The sequence below is a fragment of the Anomaloglossus baeobatrachus genome, chromosome 5 (assembly GCF_048569485.1).
Source record: "Anomaloglossus baeobatrachus isolate aAnoBae1 chromosome 5, aAnoBae1.hap1, whole genome shotgun sequence".
NCBI classification, from domain to species: domain Eukaryota; kingdom Metazoa; phylum Chordata; class Amphibia; order Anura; family Aromobatidae; genus Anomaloglossus; species Anomaloglossus baeobatrachus.
In genome coordinates this window covers 307,608,907-307,625,866 of record NC_134357.1, presented here as the reverse complement: position 1 = coordinate 307,625,866, position 16,960 = coordinate 307,608,907, and the positions used below count along the sequence as shown (strand labels likewise).

The 16,960-nt window shown below is 47.8% G+C and overlaps 1 protein-coding gene across 1 annotated transcript in view; it reads right to left on the bottom strand.

Annotated features, from left to right (window-relative positions):
* Positions 1–11,238: 11,238 nt before the first annotated feature.
* CYTH1 (cytohesin 1) overlaps positions 11,239–16,960 on the bottom strand; it is a 65,226-nt gene continuing 59,504 nt past the window's right edge. Inside the window, exons 11-13 of the mRNA XM_075347512.1 lie at positions 14,657–14,728; positions 13,668–13,822; positions 11,239–11,606 (exon numbers count right to left, since the gene is read on the bottom strand). Of these exons, the coding sequence (XP_075203627.1) occupies positions 11,528–11,606; positions 13,668–13,822; positions 14,657–14,728 (306 nt within the window). The 3' untranslated portion in view covers positions 11,239–11,527. The remainder of the gene's footprint in view (positions 11,607–13,667; positions 13,823–14,656; positions 14,729–16,960) is intronic.

The window sequence follows — 16,960 nt, the reverse complement described above, 5'->3', positions numbered from 1 at the left end:
TTTTACGTTTGATAATTTAGGAAATTTTGCGAAAATTTCGCAATTTTCAAACTTTGAAAATTTATGCCCATAAATCTGAGAGATATGTCACACATAATAGTTACTAAATAAACTTTCCCACTTGTCTACTTTACATCAGCGCAATTTTCGAAACAAATTTTTTTTTCGTTAGGAAGTTAGAAGGGGTCAAAGGTCATCAGCAATTTCTCATTTTTCCAACAAAATTTAGAAAATAATTTTTTTTTTAGGGACCACATCACATTTGAAATGACTGAGAGGACGAGGTGACAGAAAATAACCAAAAGTGACCCCATTCTAAAAACTGCACCCCTCACTCTGCTCAAAACCATATCCAAGAAGTTTATTAACCCTTTAGGTGCTTCACAGGAACCAAAGCAATGTGGAAGGAAAAAATGAAAATTTTACTTTTTAAAACACAAAAATGTTACTTTAGCCATAAAATTTTAATTTTCACAAGGGAGAAAAGAGAAAGTGCACCCTACAATGTATTGTGCATTTTCTCCTGAGTACGCCGATACCTCATAGGTGGTAAAAATCAATTGTTTGGGCGCACAGCGGAGCTCGGAAAAGAAGGCGCGCCATTTGAATTTTTGAACGCAAAATTAGCTGCACTCATTAGCGGACGCCATGTTGGGTTTGAAGACCCCCTGAGGTGCCTAAACAATGGAGCTCACCCACAAGTGACCCCATTTTGGAAACTAGAGCCCTCAAATAATTTTTCTAGATGTTTGGTGAGCACTTTGAACACCTGGGGGCTTCACAGAAGTTTATAACGTTGAGCTGTGAAAAGAATTTTTTTTTTTTTTACCACAAAAAACTGTTGCTTCAACTATGTAGCTTTTTTTTCCACAAGGGTATCAGGAAAAAATGCACCATAAAATGTATTGTGCATTTTCTCCTGAGTATGCAGATACCTCATATGTGGTGGAAATCAAATGTTTGGACACACGGCAGTGCTCGGAAGGCAAGGAGCGCCATTTGAATTTTTGAGTGCAAAATTAGCTGCACTCATTAGCGGACGCCATGTCGGGTTTGAAGACCCCTGGGGTGCCTAAACAATGGAGCTCCCCCACAAGTGACCCCATTTTGGAAACTAGAGCCCTCAAATAATTTTTCTAGATGTTTGGTGAGCACTTTGAACACCTTGGGGCATCACAGAAGTTTATAACGTTGAGCTGTGAAAAGAATTTTTTTTTTTTTACCACAAAACTGTTGCTTCAACTAGGTAGCTTTTTTTTTCCCAAGGGTATCGGCAAAAAGAAGGGAATTTTGTTACTTACCGTAAATTCCTTTTCTTCTAGCTCCTATTGGGAGACCCAGACGATTGGGTGTATAGCACTGCCTCCGGAGGCCACACAAAGCAATTACACTAAAAAGTGTAAGGCCCCTCCCCTTCTGGCTATACACCCCCAGTGGGATCACTGGCTCACCAGTTTTAGTGCAAAAGCAAGAAGGAGGAAAGCCAATAACTGGTTTAAACAAATTCACTCCGAAGTAACGTCGGAGAACTGAAAACCATTCAACATGAACAACATGTGTACCCGAAAAACAACCAAAAATCCCGAAGGACAACAGGGCGGGTGCTGGGTCTCCCAATAGGAGCTAGAAGAAAAGGAATTTACGGTAAGTAACAAAATTCCCTTCTTCTTCGGCGCTCCATTGGGAGACCCAGACGATTGGGACGTCCAAAAGCTGTCCCTGGGTGGGTACAGAATACCTCATGTTAGAGCTGCGAAGACAGCCCTCCCCTACGGGGAGGCAACTGCCGCCTGCAGGACTCTTCTACCTAGGCTGGCGTCCGCCGAAGCATAGGTATGCACCTGATAATGTTTGGTGAAAGTGTGCAGACTCGACCAGGTAGCTGCCTGGCACACCTGTTGAGCCGTAGCCTGGTGTCGTAATGCCCAGGACGCACCCACGGCTCTGGTAGAATGGGCCTTCAGCCCTGATGGAAACGGAAGCCCAGCAGAACGGTAGGCTTCAAGAATTGGTTCTTTGATCCATCGAGCCAGGGTGGCCTTAGAAGCCTGCGACCCTTTGCGCTTACCAGCGACAAGGACAAAGAGTGCATCCGAACGGCGCAGGGGCGCCGTGCGGGAAATGTAGATTCTGAGTGCTCTCACCAGATCTAACAAATGTAAATCCTTCTCATACCGATGAACTGCATGAGGACAAAAAGAAGGCAAAGAGATATCCTGATTAAGATGAAAAGAGGATACCACCTTCGGGAGAAACTCCTGAATGGGTCGCAGCACTACCTTGTCCTGGTGGAAGACCAGGAAGGGAGCCTTGGATGACAGCGCTGCTAGCTCAGACACTCTCCGAAGAGATGTGATCGCTACCAGAAAAGCCACTTTCTGTGATAGTCTAGAAAGTGAAACCTCCCTCAGAGGCTCGAAGGGCGGCTTCTGGAGGGCAACTAGTACCCTGTTCAGATCCCATGGATCTAACGGCCGCTTGTACGGGGGTACGATATGACAAACCCCCTGCAGGAACGTGCGTACCTTAGAAAGTCGTGCTAGACGCTTCTGAAAAAAGACGGATAGCGCCGAGACTTGCCCTTTAAGGGAGCCGAGCGACAAACCTTTTTCTAACCCAGATTGCAGGAAAGAAAGAAATGTAGGCAATGCAAATGGCCAGGGAGACACTCCCTGAGCAGAGCACCAGGATAAGAATATCCTCCACGTTCTGTGGTAGATCTTAGCGGACGTGGGCTTCCTAGCCTGTCTCATGGTGGCAACGACCCCTTGGGATAATCCTGAAGACGCTAGGATCCAGGACTCAATGGCCACACAGTCAGGTTCAGGGCCGCAGAATTCCGATGGAAAAACGGCCCTTGGGACAGCAAGTCTGGTCGGTCTGGTAGTGCCCACGGTTGGCCGACCGTGAGATGCCACAGATCCGGATACCACGCCCTCCTTGGCCAGTCTGGGGCGACGAGTATGACGCGGCTGCAGTCGGATCTGATCTTGCGTAGCACTCTGGGCAAGAGTGCCAGAGGTGGAAACACATAAGGGAGCCGGAACTGCGACCAATCTTGCACTAAGGCGTCTGCCGCCAGAGCTCTGTGATCGCGAGACCGTGCCATGAAGGTTGGGACCTTGTTGTTGTGCCGGGACGCCATTAGGTCGACGTCCGGCCTTCCCCAGCGGCGACAGATTTCCTGAAACACGTCCGGGTGAAGGGACCATTCCCCTGCGTCCATGCCCTGGCGACTGAGGAAGTCTGCTTCCCAGTTTTCTACGCCGGGGATGTGAACTGCGGATATGGTGGAGGCCGTGGCTTCCACCCACATCAGAATCCGCCGGACTTCCTGGAAGGCTTGCCGACTGCGTGTCCCCCCTTGGTGATTGATGTATGCCACCGCTGTGGAGTTGTCCGACTGAATTCGGATCTGCCTTCCTTCCAGCCACTGCTGGAAGGCTAGTAGGGCAAGATACACTGCTCTGATTTCCAGAACATTGATCTGAAGGGTGGACTCCTGCTGGGTCCACGTACCCTGAGCCCTGTGGTGGAGAAAAACTGCTCCCCACCCTGACAGACTCGCGTCTGTCGTGACCACCGCCCAGGACGGTGGTAGGAAGGATCTTCCCTGTGATAATGAGGTGGGAAGAAGCCACCACTGCAGAGAGTCCTTGGCCGTCTGGGAAAGGGAGACTTTCCTGTCCAGGGATGTTGACTTCCCGTCCCATTGGCAGAGAATGTCCCATTGAAGAGGGCGCAGATGAAACTGCGCAAACGGAACCGCCTCCATTGCCGCCACCATCTTCCCGAGGAAGTGCATGAGGCGTCTTAAGGAGTGCGACTGACTTTGAAGGAGAGCCTGCACCCCAGTCTGTAGTGACCGCTGCTTGTCCAGCGGAAGCTTCACTATCGCTGAGAGAGTATGAAACTCCATGCCAAGATACGTCAGTGATTGGGTCGGTAACAGAGTTGACTTTGAGAAGTTGATGATCCACCCGAACGTCTGGAGAGTCTCCAGTGCAACATCCAGGCTGAGTTGGCATGCCTCCTGAGAGGGTGCCTTGACAAGTAGATCGTCCAAGTAAGGGATCACAGAGTGTCCCTGAGAGTGCAAGACTGCTACCACTGCCGCCATGACCTTGGTGAACACCCGTGGGGCTGTCGCCAGACCAAATGGCAGAGCTACGAACTGAAGATGGTCGTCTCCTATCACGAAGCGTAGAAAGCGTTGGTGCTCTGTAGCAATCGGCACGTGGAGATAAGCATCTTTGATGTCTATTGATGCTAGGAAATCTCCTTGAGACATTGAGGCAATGACTGAGCGGAGGGATTCCATCCGGAACCGCCTGGCGTTCACATGCTTGTTGAGCAGTTTTAGGTCCAGAACAGGACGGAATGAGCCGTCCTTTTTTGGCACCACAAAGAGATTGGAGTAAAAACCTTGTCCTCGTTCCCGAAGAGGAACAGGGACCACCACTCCTTCTGCTCTTAGAGAATGCACCGCCTGCAGAAGGGCATCTGCTCGGTCGGGGTGTGGGGAAGTTCTGAAGAACCGAGGCGGAGGCCGAGAACTGAACTCTATCCTGTACCCGTGAGACAAAATGTCTGTTACCCACCGGTCTTTGACCTGTGGCAGCCAAATGTCGCAAAAGCGGGAGAGCCTGCCACCGACCGAGGATGCGGAGGGAGGCGGCCGAAAGTCATGAGGTAGCCGCCTTGGAAGCGGTACCTCCGGTTGCTTTCTTGGGGCGTGAGTGAGTCCGCCAGGAATCAGAGCTCCTTTGCTCTTTCTGAGTCCCTTTGGACGAGACGAATTGGGGCTTGCCCGAGCCTCGAAAGGACCGAAACTTTGACTGCCACTTCCTCTGTTGAGGTTTGTTTGATCTGGGCTGGGGTAAGGAAGAGTCCTTACCTTTGGACTGTTTAATGATTTCCGCCAATTGCTCACCAAACAGTCTGTCTCCAGATAATGGCAAGCTGGTTAAACATTTTTTAGAAGCAGAATCTGCTTTCCATTCTTTTAACCACAAGGCTCTGCGCAAAACTACAGAGTTGGCGGATGCCATTGAGGTACGGCTCGTAGAGTCTAGTACCGCATTGATAGCGTAGGTCGCAAACGCAGTCATTTGCGTAGTTAAGGACGCCACTTGCGGCACTGCTGGACTTAAGAAAGAGTCCACCTGTGCCAGACCAGCTGAAATAGCTTGGAGCGCCCACACGGCCGCGAATGCTGGAGCAAACGACGCGCCAATAGCTTCATAGACAGATTTCAACCAAAGGTCCATCTGTCTGTCATTGGCATCTTTAAGTGAAGCCCCATCCTCCACTGCAACTATGGATCTAGCTGCAAGCCTGGATATTGGAGGGTCCACTTTCGGACACTGGGTCCAGCGCTTGACCACGTCAGGGGGAAAGGGATAACGTGTATCCTTCAGACGTTTGGAAAAACGCTTGTCCGGATAAGCATGGTGTTTCTGGATTGATTCTCTGAAGTCAGAGTGGTCCAGAAAAGTACTCAATTTACGCTTGGGATACAGAAGAAGGGAATTTTGTTACTTACCGTAAATTCCTTTTCTTCTAGCTCCTATTGGGAGACCCAGACGATTGGGTGTATAGCACTGCCTCCGGAGGCCACACAAAGCAATTACACTAAAAAGTGTAAGGCCCCTCCCCTTCTGGCTATACACCCCCAGTGGGATCACTGGCTCACCAGTTTTAGTGCAAAAGCAAGAAGGAGGAAAGCCAATAACTGGTTTAAACAAATTCACTCCGACGTAACGTCGGAGAACTGAAAACCATTCAACATGAACAACATGTGTACCCGAAAAACAACCAAAAATCCCGAAGGACAACAGGGCGGGTGCTGGGTCTCCCAATAGGAGCTAGAAGAAAAGGAATTTACGGTAAGTAACAAAATTCCCTTCTTCTTCGGCGCTCCATTGGGAGACCCAGACGATTGGGACGTCCAAAAGCTGTCCCTGGGTGGGTAAAGAAATACCTCATGTTAGAGTTGCAAGACAGCCCTCCCCTACGGGGAGGCAACTGCCGCCTGCAGGACTCTTCTACCTAGGCTGGCGTCCGCCGAAGCATAGGTATGCACCTGATAATGTTTGGTGAAAGTGTGCAGACTCGACCAGGTAGCTGCCTGGCACACCTGTTGAGCCGTAGCCTGGTGTCGTAGTGCCCAGGACGCACCCACGGCTCTGGTAGAATGGGTCTTCAGCCCTGATGGAACCGGAAGCCCAGCAGAACGGTAGGCTTCAAGAATTGGTTCTTTGATCCATCGAGCCAGGGTGGCCTTGGAAGCCTGCGACCCTTTGCGCTTACCAGTGACAAGGACAAAGAGTGCATCCGAACGGCGCAGGGGCGCCGTGCGGGAAATGTAGATTCTGAGTGCTCTCACCAGATCTAACAAATGTAAATCCTTCTCATAGCGATGAACTGCATGAGGACAAAAAGAAGGCAAAGAGATATCCTGATTAAGATGAAACGAGGATACCACCTTCGGGAGAAACTCCTGAATGGGTCGCAGCACTACCTTGTCCTGGTGGAAGACCAGGAAGGGAGCCTTGGATGACAGCGCTGCTAGCTCAGACACTCTCCGAAGAGATGTGATCGCTACCAAAAAAGCCACTTTCTGTGATAGTCTAGAAAGTGAAACCTCCCTCAGAGGCTCGAAGGGCGGCTTCTGGAGGGCAACCAGTACCCTGTTCAGATCCCATGGATCTAACGGCCGCTTGTACGGGGGTACGATATGACAAACCCCCTGCAGGAACGTGCGTACCTTAGAAAGTCGTGCTAGACGCTTCTGAAAAAAGACGGATAGCGCCGAGACTTGCCCTTTAAGGGAGCCGAGCGACAAACCTTTTTCTAACCCAGATTGCAGGAAAGAAAGAAAGGTAGGCAATGCAAATGGCCAGGGAGACACTCCCTGAGCAGAGCACCAGGATAAGAATATCCTCCACGTTCTGTGGTAGATCTTAGCGGACGTGGGCTTCCTAGCCTGCTCATGGTGGCAACGACCCCTTGGGATAATCCTGAAGACGCTAGGATCCAGGACTCAATGGCCACACAGTCAGGTTCAGGGCCGCAGAATTCCGATGGAAAAACGGCCCTTGGGACAGCAAGTCTGGTCGGTCTGGTAGTGCCCACGGTTGGCCGACCGTGAGATGCCACAGATCCGGATACCACGCCCTCCGTGGCCAGTCTGGGGCGACGAGTATGACGCGGCTGCAGTCGGATCTGATCTTGCGTAGCACCCTGGGCAAGAGTGCCAGAGGTGGAAACACATAAGGGAGCCGGAACTGCGACCAATCTTGCACTAAGGCGTCTTGTCCCTGAACGGTACCCCGGCTCCTTATCCAGCAGGTTCAATGGGTCTGTGGACGGAGCCCGGCCTCAGGGCTTGGAGGCCGGTAAGATCCCACTTCCTCAGAGCCCCTCAGGGGGATGGGGAAGGAAAGCAGCATGTGGGCTCCAGCCTCTGTACCCGCAATGGGTACCTCAACCTTACAAACCACAAGTGGGGTGAGAAGGGAGCATGCTGGGGGCCCTAGTATGGGCCCTCTTTTCTTCCATCCGATATAGTCAGCAGCTACTGCTGACTAAACAGTGGAGCTATGCGTGGATGTCTGACCTCCTTCGCACAAAGCAGAAAACTGGTGAGCCAGTGATCCCACTGGGGGTGTATAGCCAGAAGGGGAGGGGCCTTACACTTTTTAGTGTAATTGCTTTGTGTGGCCTCCGGAGGCAGTGCTATACACCCAATCGTCTGGGTCTCCCAATGGAGCGCCGAAGAAAATGGAATTTCTCCTGCTGGGCAGCTGCCTCCTCTGCTGAAGGGGCTGGGGGAGAAATATCCAACAGCCTATTGATGGCCGCTATAAGGTCATTTACCATGGCGTCACCATCTGGCGTATCCAAATTGAGTGCGGTGTCAGGACCAGACTCCTGATCACCCACCTCTGTCTCATCATATAGAGACCCTTCTCGCTGAGACCCTGACCCGCGTGATGACGTGGAGGGTCTCTCCCAGCGAGTTCGCTTAGGCGGCCTGGGACTGTCGTCTGAGTCAGAGCCCTCAGCCTGTGATGCCTGGGACCCCCTTGAAGTACGGATTAGTTCCAACTGAGGGGGACCGGGGAACATAGACACAGCAGTGTCCATGGTCTGAGCAACTGGCCTGGACTGCAAGGTCTCCAGGATTTTTGTCATGGTCACAGACATTCTGTCAGCAAAGACTGCAAATTCTGTCCCCGTCACCGGGGCAGGGTTCACAGGCGTCTCTGCCTGGGCTACCACCACCATAGACTCTGGCTGCCGAAGTGCCACTGGGACTGAACATTGCACACAATGAGAGTCGTTGGAGCCTGCTGGTAGATTAGCCCCACATGCTGTACAAGCAGTGTATACAGCCCGTGCCTTGGCACCCTTGCGTTTTGTGGATGACATGTTGCTGTCTCCTCAGAGCAATATAGGGGTATACAGCCAAGAAGCGACCGTACAGTGCAGTATATATATATATATATATATATATATATATATCTGGTACAGGAAAAAGTACACCAAAATAACACTGTGGCACTAGTGGGGCCAGCACTAATGTGCTGCTTACCGCCCGCTAAACGCGGGTGTGTGGTCGCCAGAAATCCCTAGTCTGGGTCTCCCAGAGCCTGTGTCCGTCCTCCAGCCAGACTGCATGCAGGAATGGCTGCCGGCGTCCTGTGGAGGGGGGGGGCGGGCCCTGGGCGTGCTCAGACCAAAAGCGGGAAACCTGCGTCCCACTGTGCCTAGTGAGAGGGCTGGAGCATGTAAATAAGGCTCCAGCCCTCGGCGCTGACGATTGCACAGCGTCTGTCCCATTCCCTGAGTGACAGGGAGGGGGCGGGAACGAAGCGGAGCTAGGCCGCAAAAGCCGGGGACTAAATTTATAAGCGCCGCCGCCGTAAAAGCGCGGTCGGCGCTAAGTCCCCGGCGCACTACAAGTCCCAGCCGCGCCGCCGCTCCGAGAGTGGCCGGCGCGGTAGTTCCCAGCACATGAAGTCACACAGCTAAGCTGCTGTGACTCAAACCCCCGCGTGCAGCGCTACTGTCCCCGGCGCACTAACACACCCAGCAAGTCTGGCGTGTGCGTGCCTGTCTGTACGGGGACACAGAGTACCTGAAAGTTGCAGGGCCTTGTCCCTGAACGGTACCCAGCTCCGTATCCAGCAGGTTCACTGGGTCTGTGGATGGAGCCCGGCCTCAGGGCTTGGGGGCCGGTAAGATCCCACTTCCTCAGAGCCCCAAAGGGGGATGGGGAAGGAAAACAGCATGTGGGCTCCAGCCTCTGTACCCGCAATGGGTACCTCAACCTTACAAACCACAAGTGGGGTAAGAAGGGAGCATGCTGGGGGCCCCATATGGGCCCTCTTTTCTTCCATCCGACATAGTCAGCAGCTACTGCTGACTAAACAGTGGAGCTATGCGTGGATGTCTGACCTCCTTCGCACAAAGCAGAAAACTGGTGAGCCAGTGATCCCACTGGGGGTGTATAGCCAGAAGGGGAGGGGCCTTACACTTTTTAGTGTAATTGCTTTGTGTGGCCTCCGGAGGCAGTGCTATACACCCAATCGTCTGGGTCTCCCAATGGAGCGCCGAAGAAATTCACCATAAAATTTATAGTGCATTTTTCCTGAGTACGACGATACCTCATATGTGGTGGAAAGTAATTGTTTGGGCGCATGGCGGGGCTTAGAAGAGAATGAGCGCCATTTGACAGCAAAATTGGTTGGAATCATTAGCGGACGCCATGTCACGTTTGGAGACCCCCTATGGTGCCTAAACAGTGGAGCTCCCCCACAAGTGACCCCATTTTGGAAACTAGACCCCTCAAGGAGTTTATCTAGATGTTTAGCGAGCCCCGAGGGGCTCCACAGAAGTTGATAATGTTGAGCCATGAATACAATTTTTTTTTTCACCACAAAAAACTGTCACTTGAACCAGGTAGCTTTTTTTTCCACAAGGGTATCAGGAAAAAATGCACCATAAAACGTATTGTGCAATTTCTCCTGAGTACGCAGATACCTCATATGTGGTGGAAACTAATTGTTTGGATGAGGGGACATGGTCACACTACCACAAAATATTACTATGAGAATCTTTTTATGGCGCGGAAACTTATAGCCATGCGGTGGATGGGTGATTCTCCTCCTACGGTGCGAGCGTGGATAGAACTGGTGAACAAAATACTCCCGTATGAGCGGACTCTATATCAGAACAGAGGGTGTCCGGAGAAATTCAACTGGATATTGGAAATGTGGAATTCCTCCCCTTTGACTTTAACTGATTGAGTACAATCTCTCCATATATCTCTACCAGCACTGAATACAGAGCTGATTGTGGAGGGGTGCAGATTCAAACGTCTGGGATAGTGTTATCGGCAGAGCTAGTTATTAGTTAGTTATTTACTGGGTTTTCTTTTGTCTGTTTGTAGAATTCATTACACACTCAAATGCAATGTAATCAGCTTCTCTTTAACCGTAAGACACTATAGCAGTTTTAAAGTGAACATTGGTTTAATAATATAGCGTTATGTCTACTTAATGAGCCTACTTGAGCGGCTCATAGCAAACTTATATGTGCATATCTTATGTGTCTTTTACTCTGTATTTGAGAATTTTTTTTCCTACTGTTTAATAAACGATTTAAAAAAAAAAAAAAAGTTATACAAACACAGTACACACAAATGTATTTATGTATTTAATGTATTTGTCACATATAGAAAAGCAGTAGTTAATTGGCAGCTATAAATTATGAAAAAAAAAAAAAAAAAAGTGTGTATATATCTCAAAGACATAAAATATGCAATACTAAAAAAAAACCAAAACATATTACATCTATCCCGAATATGTTCAGTTATAAGCAGATACAAAAGGCCAGTTAGCATCTTGAAGTTTTAAATACAGGACCAGAAATCTGTGCAAGCTTTATAAAAACAATAAGAAACTGGCGCTGGGACCTGAAATACCACAGAGAACATCCAGAAGCAGCGTCCAGAGCTTTATACCTTGCATGCTACAATTCATACTGTACCTTCCAGCTATTCATTGTGAATAGCAAGTGGAGTCCTGTATCTACAGCTTTTAGCCAAACATCATTGTCAGTAGCCAAGAGGGCTTCTTATTTATTGCACTACCCAGCTACAAGTACCCACTATTTTATGTGAACTGTGAAGCTCTCCAGTTTATTTCAGGACATTTTATAATTTCTAGGTAAACAAAAAAAGGTATTGCACTTTAAAAAAAAAAAAAAAAAAAAAAATTAAATAAAAAAATAATAAATAAAATAAACTTCCTCCACCTTCCACTGAAAATTAAATGTACTTTATACAAATATTGGAACACGACTGGCAGTATATATCTAGAACGTGAAAACACTTGGAAGAAATAAATAGGTAATAAGGCACATTATGGCATTATTCCAGGATGCAGACACCAGAGGAGTAATATATGAGGCCTCTTGAATTGTGTACCGTACATTTACTGCTTCACAGAAAAATATTCTAATGTCTCCTTGTAGAGGAAACCTTCTTCTTTCTGGCAGCCAGCATTTCATAAAATGGGTCTCTGCTAATGGCAGCTCTGCATTGAGAAGAAGAAAAGAAGAAAAAAAAAAAAAGGAAAAAAAAGGTTTAATGAGACTGGTCCAAACAAACTGTAGGCACGGCGTATTTATTACAATTCTCAAATATTTTACAATGCTATATAGCAGGCTAAGCACAAGCTTTTTTAGGCAGAGGGCTGCATGGTGCTCTTTTTCTACTTTAAGCAGCCGCAATAATATATGTGATCATGTGGAGAAATCCGCAGGAATAATTCACATGCTGCAGATGTTTCCGCAGGGAAATCCGCATTATTTCCGCTGTAGAAAAAAAACGCAGCATGGGCACAGCAGTTCCCAAATGCCATAGAAATGGCTGGGGACTTTCTGTACTGCGAATTTTTGAAAAATCCGCGGAATTTCCGCGAAAAAAAATCACGGAAAATTCCGCGAATTTTCCGCAGCGTGGGCACATAGCATAAAGCTGCTTTGTGCCATGTTAATACGGCAATGGTACTCAAGTGGTGGCAGAATAATGAGGTGCTCACAGACACTTACTTATAGGCTATGTTCGCATGTTACAGACATTTTCTGCATCAAATCTGAAACATTTGGCAGGAAAACGCACCAAAAAAAGGCATTTTTGGTACCATGCCTTTTTTTTTTTTAAATAAAGTCAATAGGTGGAAGGGGACGCATAAAAAACGCACCAACAATTGACATGCTGCAGAATATTTTCTGCGCCAAATCTGCAAGGAAAAATAAGCAATGTGCAAACAGTACTTCAGAATGCTCATCGACTTTGTTGGCATAAGGATAGACATGCAGACTTGGGCCACAATCTACATCAAGAAATCCACTGTGTGCACACAGCTTTAGAATTGTTCATTATTCTCTAGCTGCTGTTTTGGCCATATTCTATTTATTGGCACATCACTCACATAATCAGACACATGCAGCACACACTGCTCACATATCAGACTGTCAGTACACCTATTAAAAGAGAGGCAGCGCAGACTTACTGCTCACATATCAGACGTATGCAGTTCCCCCCACTGCTCACAGACACATGCCGCACACACACACCACTCACAAATCGGACACATGCAGCACACCCTGCTCCGCACACAAATCAGACACATGCAGCACACACACTGCTCCGCTCACAAATCAGACATGCCGGACACATACAGCACTCACATATAAAACAGAGGCAGCACACACACTGCTCACATAGACATATGCAGCCCCCCCACTGCTCACAGACACATGCAGCACACTCTCCACTCACATACCAGACACATGTAGCGCACACACACCGCTAACAAATCCCTTCTTACGCGACAGATGATGGCGGTGTTATTCAGCAATCATTGGCCTTTAATAGCTGCAGGTGGAGCAGAGCAGACATTGTTCTAACCACCCATAGTTCCCTACTATTGAATCGGGTTGCCATGACATCCGGTTGTCAAAAACATTAGCTCGGTGCAGAAAAAAAAAAAAAAAACAAGCCCTCACAAAGCTCCATCAACTGAAAAATTAAATAGTTACTGGTTTCATAAAATGGCAACACAAGCAATGTCCCCACCTTATGAGGAGTTTTAGGAATTGGAGAATTCTCATTTACTGCCTGTAGTTTCACTTTACAGTACACATTTTCCATCCGTCATTATTTCCAATACATGTGTGTTTTGCGAGGCTGAGAAATCACACGTAGGCCCTGTGCGCACACTGCGTTTTTTTCCGCAGATTTGCCGCTGTTTTTGCTGCAAAAAAGGTGCGTGTTTTGTTCAAAAAGTTCATGCAGTCCTTCCCCATTAAAGTCTATGAGAAATCCAAAATGCTGTGCGCACAACTGCGTTTTTTTTCCCCCTACAGGTTTTGCTGCAGAATTTCACTAATTTTACGCAGGTACCTGCGGTTTTGCCATTACATAATGGTTAAAAACCGCAGGGACACAACTGTGGAAAATTCGCAACAACCGTGGTAAAACGTTTGGATTTTGGCTGCATTTTTTTGCCGCAGGTGCGGAATTCTGCCAGAGAGTGCACATTTTGCTTAAGAAACACATTTTCCCAGTGCGCACAGACCCAAACACTTACTTTATACTTTTTATCCACTCATCTTTCTCTTCAAGCGTTGGTGCTGAGATTCGATACACCGTGTGATTCCCCTCTACGACTCGCCCATCAGCCTCAGTCTTGCATGCCTTGATTACCTGATCTTTGTTGTCTGGTATAAATAGCTCAAAACAGTTCTAGATTTAAAAAAAAAAAAAATGAATAAAAAAAAAAAATACATTAAAATAAAAGTACAGAACTGAGAAAAGTACATGAAAGTGTAAAAGGCCTATATCAAGGACACTAGGCCTTTTCAGCTTCATACATTAGCACTTGGATGTTTATCTCCTTTTATTTAGTCGATGCTGACTTAGCATTCCGCGTTGTACTTTTTAAAAAGGCAAATGTCTACAATTTAGTTAACTTCTACCAGCTGTCTAATATGGTTTTAATTAGTGCAGACAAAAAGTTGTATATGCTCTAAACTTTGACAGAATAAGTGATAACTCCTAGCTCTAGATTGGTGGGGATCCGACCACTAAACCCCCATCAATTGCCAGAACATGGTCATTTTGACTATATAGGTCTCATTACATCAAGACCAGCATGGTGGTGAATGATGAATCATTTAAGAGGTGCACAACTGTTAATGGATTAGGGAGAGTCTGAAAAGTGCCATATCTTACTCCAGTCAAGGACTGGAGTAAGATTACTAACGTAAGGAACACAATAGCTAGTAATGAATTAATCAAGCTGTGGCATCATATCCCCATTTCACCCCTGTCCCAGTGCCACCTACTTTAACAGAGCTGGACGAAACTGCAGAGGAAATGGCAAAAATCACTAATTTTTTGCGAAATTCCGCTTTGTGAAAAAGTTGTGCAGCTTCTCACAGTGATGCAAGCTAGAATTTGGTGGAATTGCTTTGATGAATCAGGGTCATAACGTCTATTCTGGTTGGAAATAGTGACATTTTTTAAATCTATCAACTTGGTCTCACAGAGATATAAAAAAAAAAAACAAACACTTACATGTTTCTTTGAATCTTCAACCTCCCGAATGCTCAAGTTTTCTAAAGGTATGATTCCCCGAGGTTCTTTGTCCTGCAAAAAAGCATAATTTACAATCTAAATAAATTGATGGATGGAATTATGTTTGTTAGGATCATACGCTCGTACCCTTACTATTCCAAACTAAAGGGGTGTTCTGGAATGTTCATATTGATGATATATCTTTTGACATCAATATCACATCAGTTGGGATCTGATTAACTCATAAAATAGGTGAAGAGAGCCTGTATCTGGAACATTGTGCTAGACACAACCTCACAGGAATGAAACTATGAGCAGACCTGCTCTGGCTTGCATGGTGCACATCTGAAATTTGAGTAAACATGCTGGTCGGCTTACATTATTGCCTACAGCATCTTGAAAAGTTCATAACAAAAATTGAATTGTGAAATACAACTATCAATAAGAAGATCACATAGTATAGTAATACAATAGGAAATTCGCCTGATGTAGCAATAGATGTACTAAAAACTAGAGAGGGGCATCCCAATGGCTCAGTGGGTATCACAGCTTTGCAGCACTTGGGGGTCAATGGTTTCAATCCTACCAAGAATAAGACTTGCAAGGCTGTAGGGTTTATGTTTTATGTTTTCCCCATATTTGCATGGGTTTCCTCCGTGTGCCCTACCTCTCCCACACTTCAAAGACATAATCGTAGGGAATTTAGATGAGGTCAATGGTAACAGTGATAATGTCTGTAAAGCACAGAGGCTCATTGATACTCGTATCAATAAATATAAAATACACACACATATACAGAAAATATATATATATATATATATATATATATATATATATATATATATATATATATATATATATATATATATATATACTGTGAGACTGTGACCGGGGTTATCTATGACGGCCGGTATGTCTCGCCCCGGTTGTGCTCACTCCATGATAGAAAGTAACTCCACTCCAGGGTTAATGCTGTTTCCCTACAGGCTTAAGGAAGGGTTAAATGGAAACAGTAACGAGGGCAGGTGTGCCGGGTGTGAGGGAGTGAACAGAACTCCCTGAGGTCTCTACTGGAGAGGCACATGTATATTGTTGTGGACTTTTGTTTGGACATTAAACCGTGTGCTGTGAACCTTAATGCCTGGATCCCGTGTCTTCTGCTGCGCAGCCGACCGTGCTACCTCACATATGGTGGAGAATCGGCGGGCATGACAGCCGGTGAGGTGTAGCATCCATCCCTGGTGACCCAGTAGCACATGTCCTGGATTCGAGCGGCTATACTACAGCCCAAACCCGGTGACGCCATGGAGGACATACTAAAGCAGCTGGCTCAGGCTACTGCACAGCAACAACAGATGAATACACACCTGATTCGGACGTTGGATCATCAGCAGCAACAGCACCAGCAGTCCTTGAAATTGCAGGAACAGAGGCACCAAGAACAGATGGTCCTCCTGGCCAAGTCGATCCGTGCCGGACCGGCAGCAACAACCCAGGAACCAGGTTACGACGGCAGCGTCCGGAAAGCGGTGAGACAAGCGTTGCAAAAGATGACCCCGGGGGATGATGTGGAAGCGTTCCTGGCGGTGTTTGAGCGGGTGGCCGAGCGGGAAAAGCGGCCGACCCCCCAGTGGGCTGAGGTATTGTCGCCCTATCTGACGGGGGAACCCCAAAAAGCGTACCTGGACCTCTGTACCGAGAACGCCATTGACTATGTGACCCTGAAAGCCGAAATACTGGCTCGGTTGGGGGTGAATACCTATGTACGGGCTCAGCGGGTAAATCAGTGGTTCTATGAGGAAGCCAAACCCGTACGCTCCCAGGCCTATGACTTGTTGCATCTTGTAAAAAAGTGGTTGCAGCCTGACACTCTGAGCCCGGCGCAAATGGTGGAAAGGGTAGTAGTGGATCGTTTTGTGCGCACTTTACCCGTCACCGTTCAACGGTGGGTAGGACAGGGTGACCCGAGTACCCTGGACCAATTAGTGTCCCTGGTAGAGCGGCATGTGGCTACGCAGGACTTGATACGGGACACAGACTTTGCGTACCGCCCGTCGGTCCGGCCCCTCCAAGCCTAGGGCCAAGGACCCACCGCTGACAACGGTGCAGGAGTCCCCTACCATCCCGTCTGAGGCCGCGGCCGCCATTCCTGAGGTCCGGAAGGTTCTGTACCCTAAACGACAACCCGTCAAGGGGGTTTCCGTCCCCATTAGATGTTGGCGGTGCCAGCGGGTGGGACATATGGAAGCCCAGTGTCCACTCACCACGGAGCCCATGGATTGTGGGGTTACCCGGCGGGGTTCA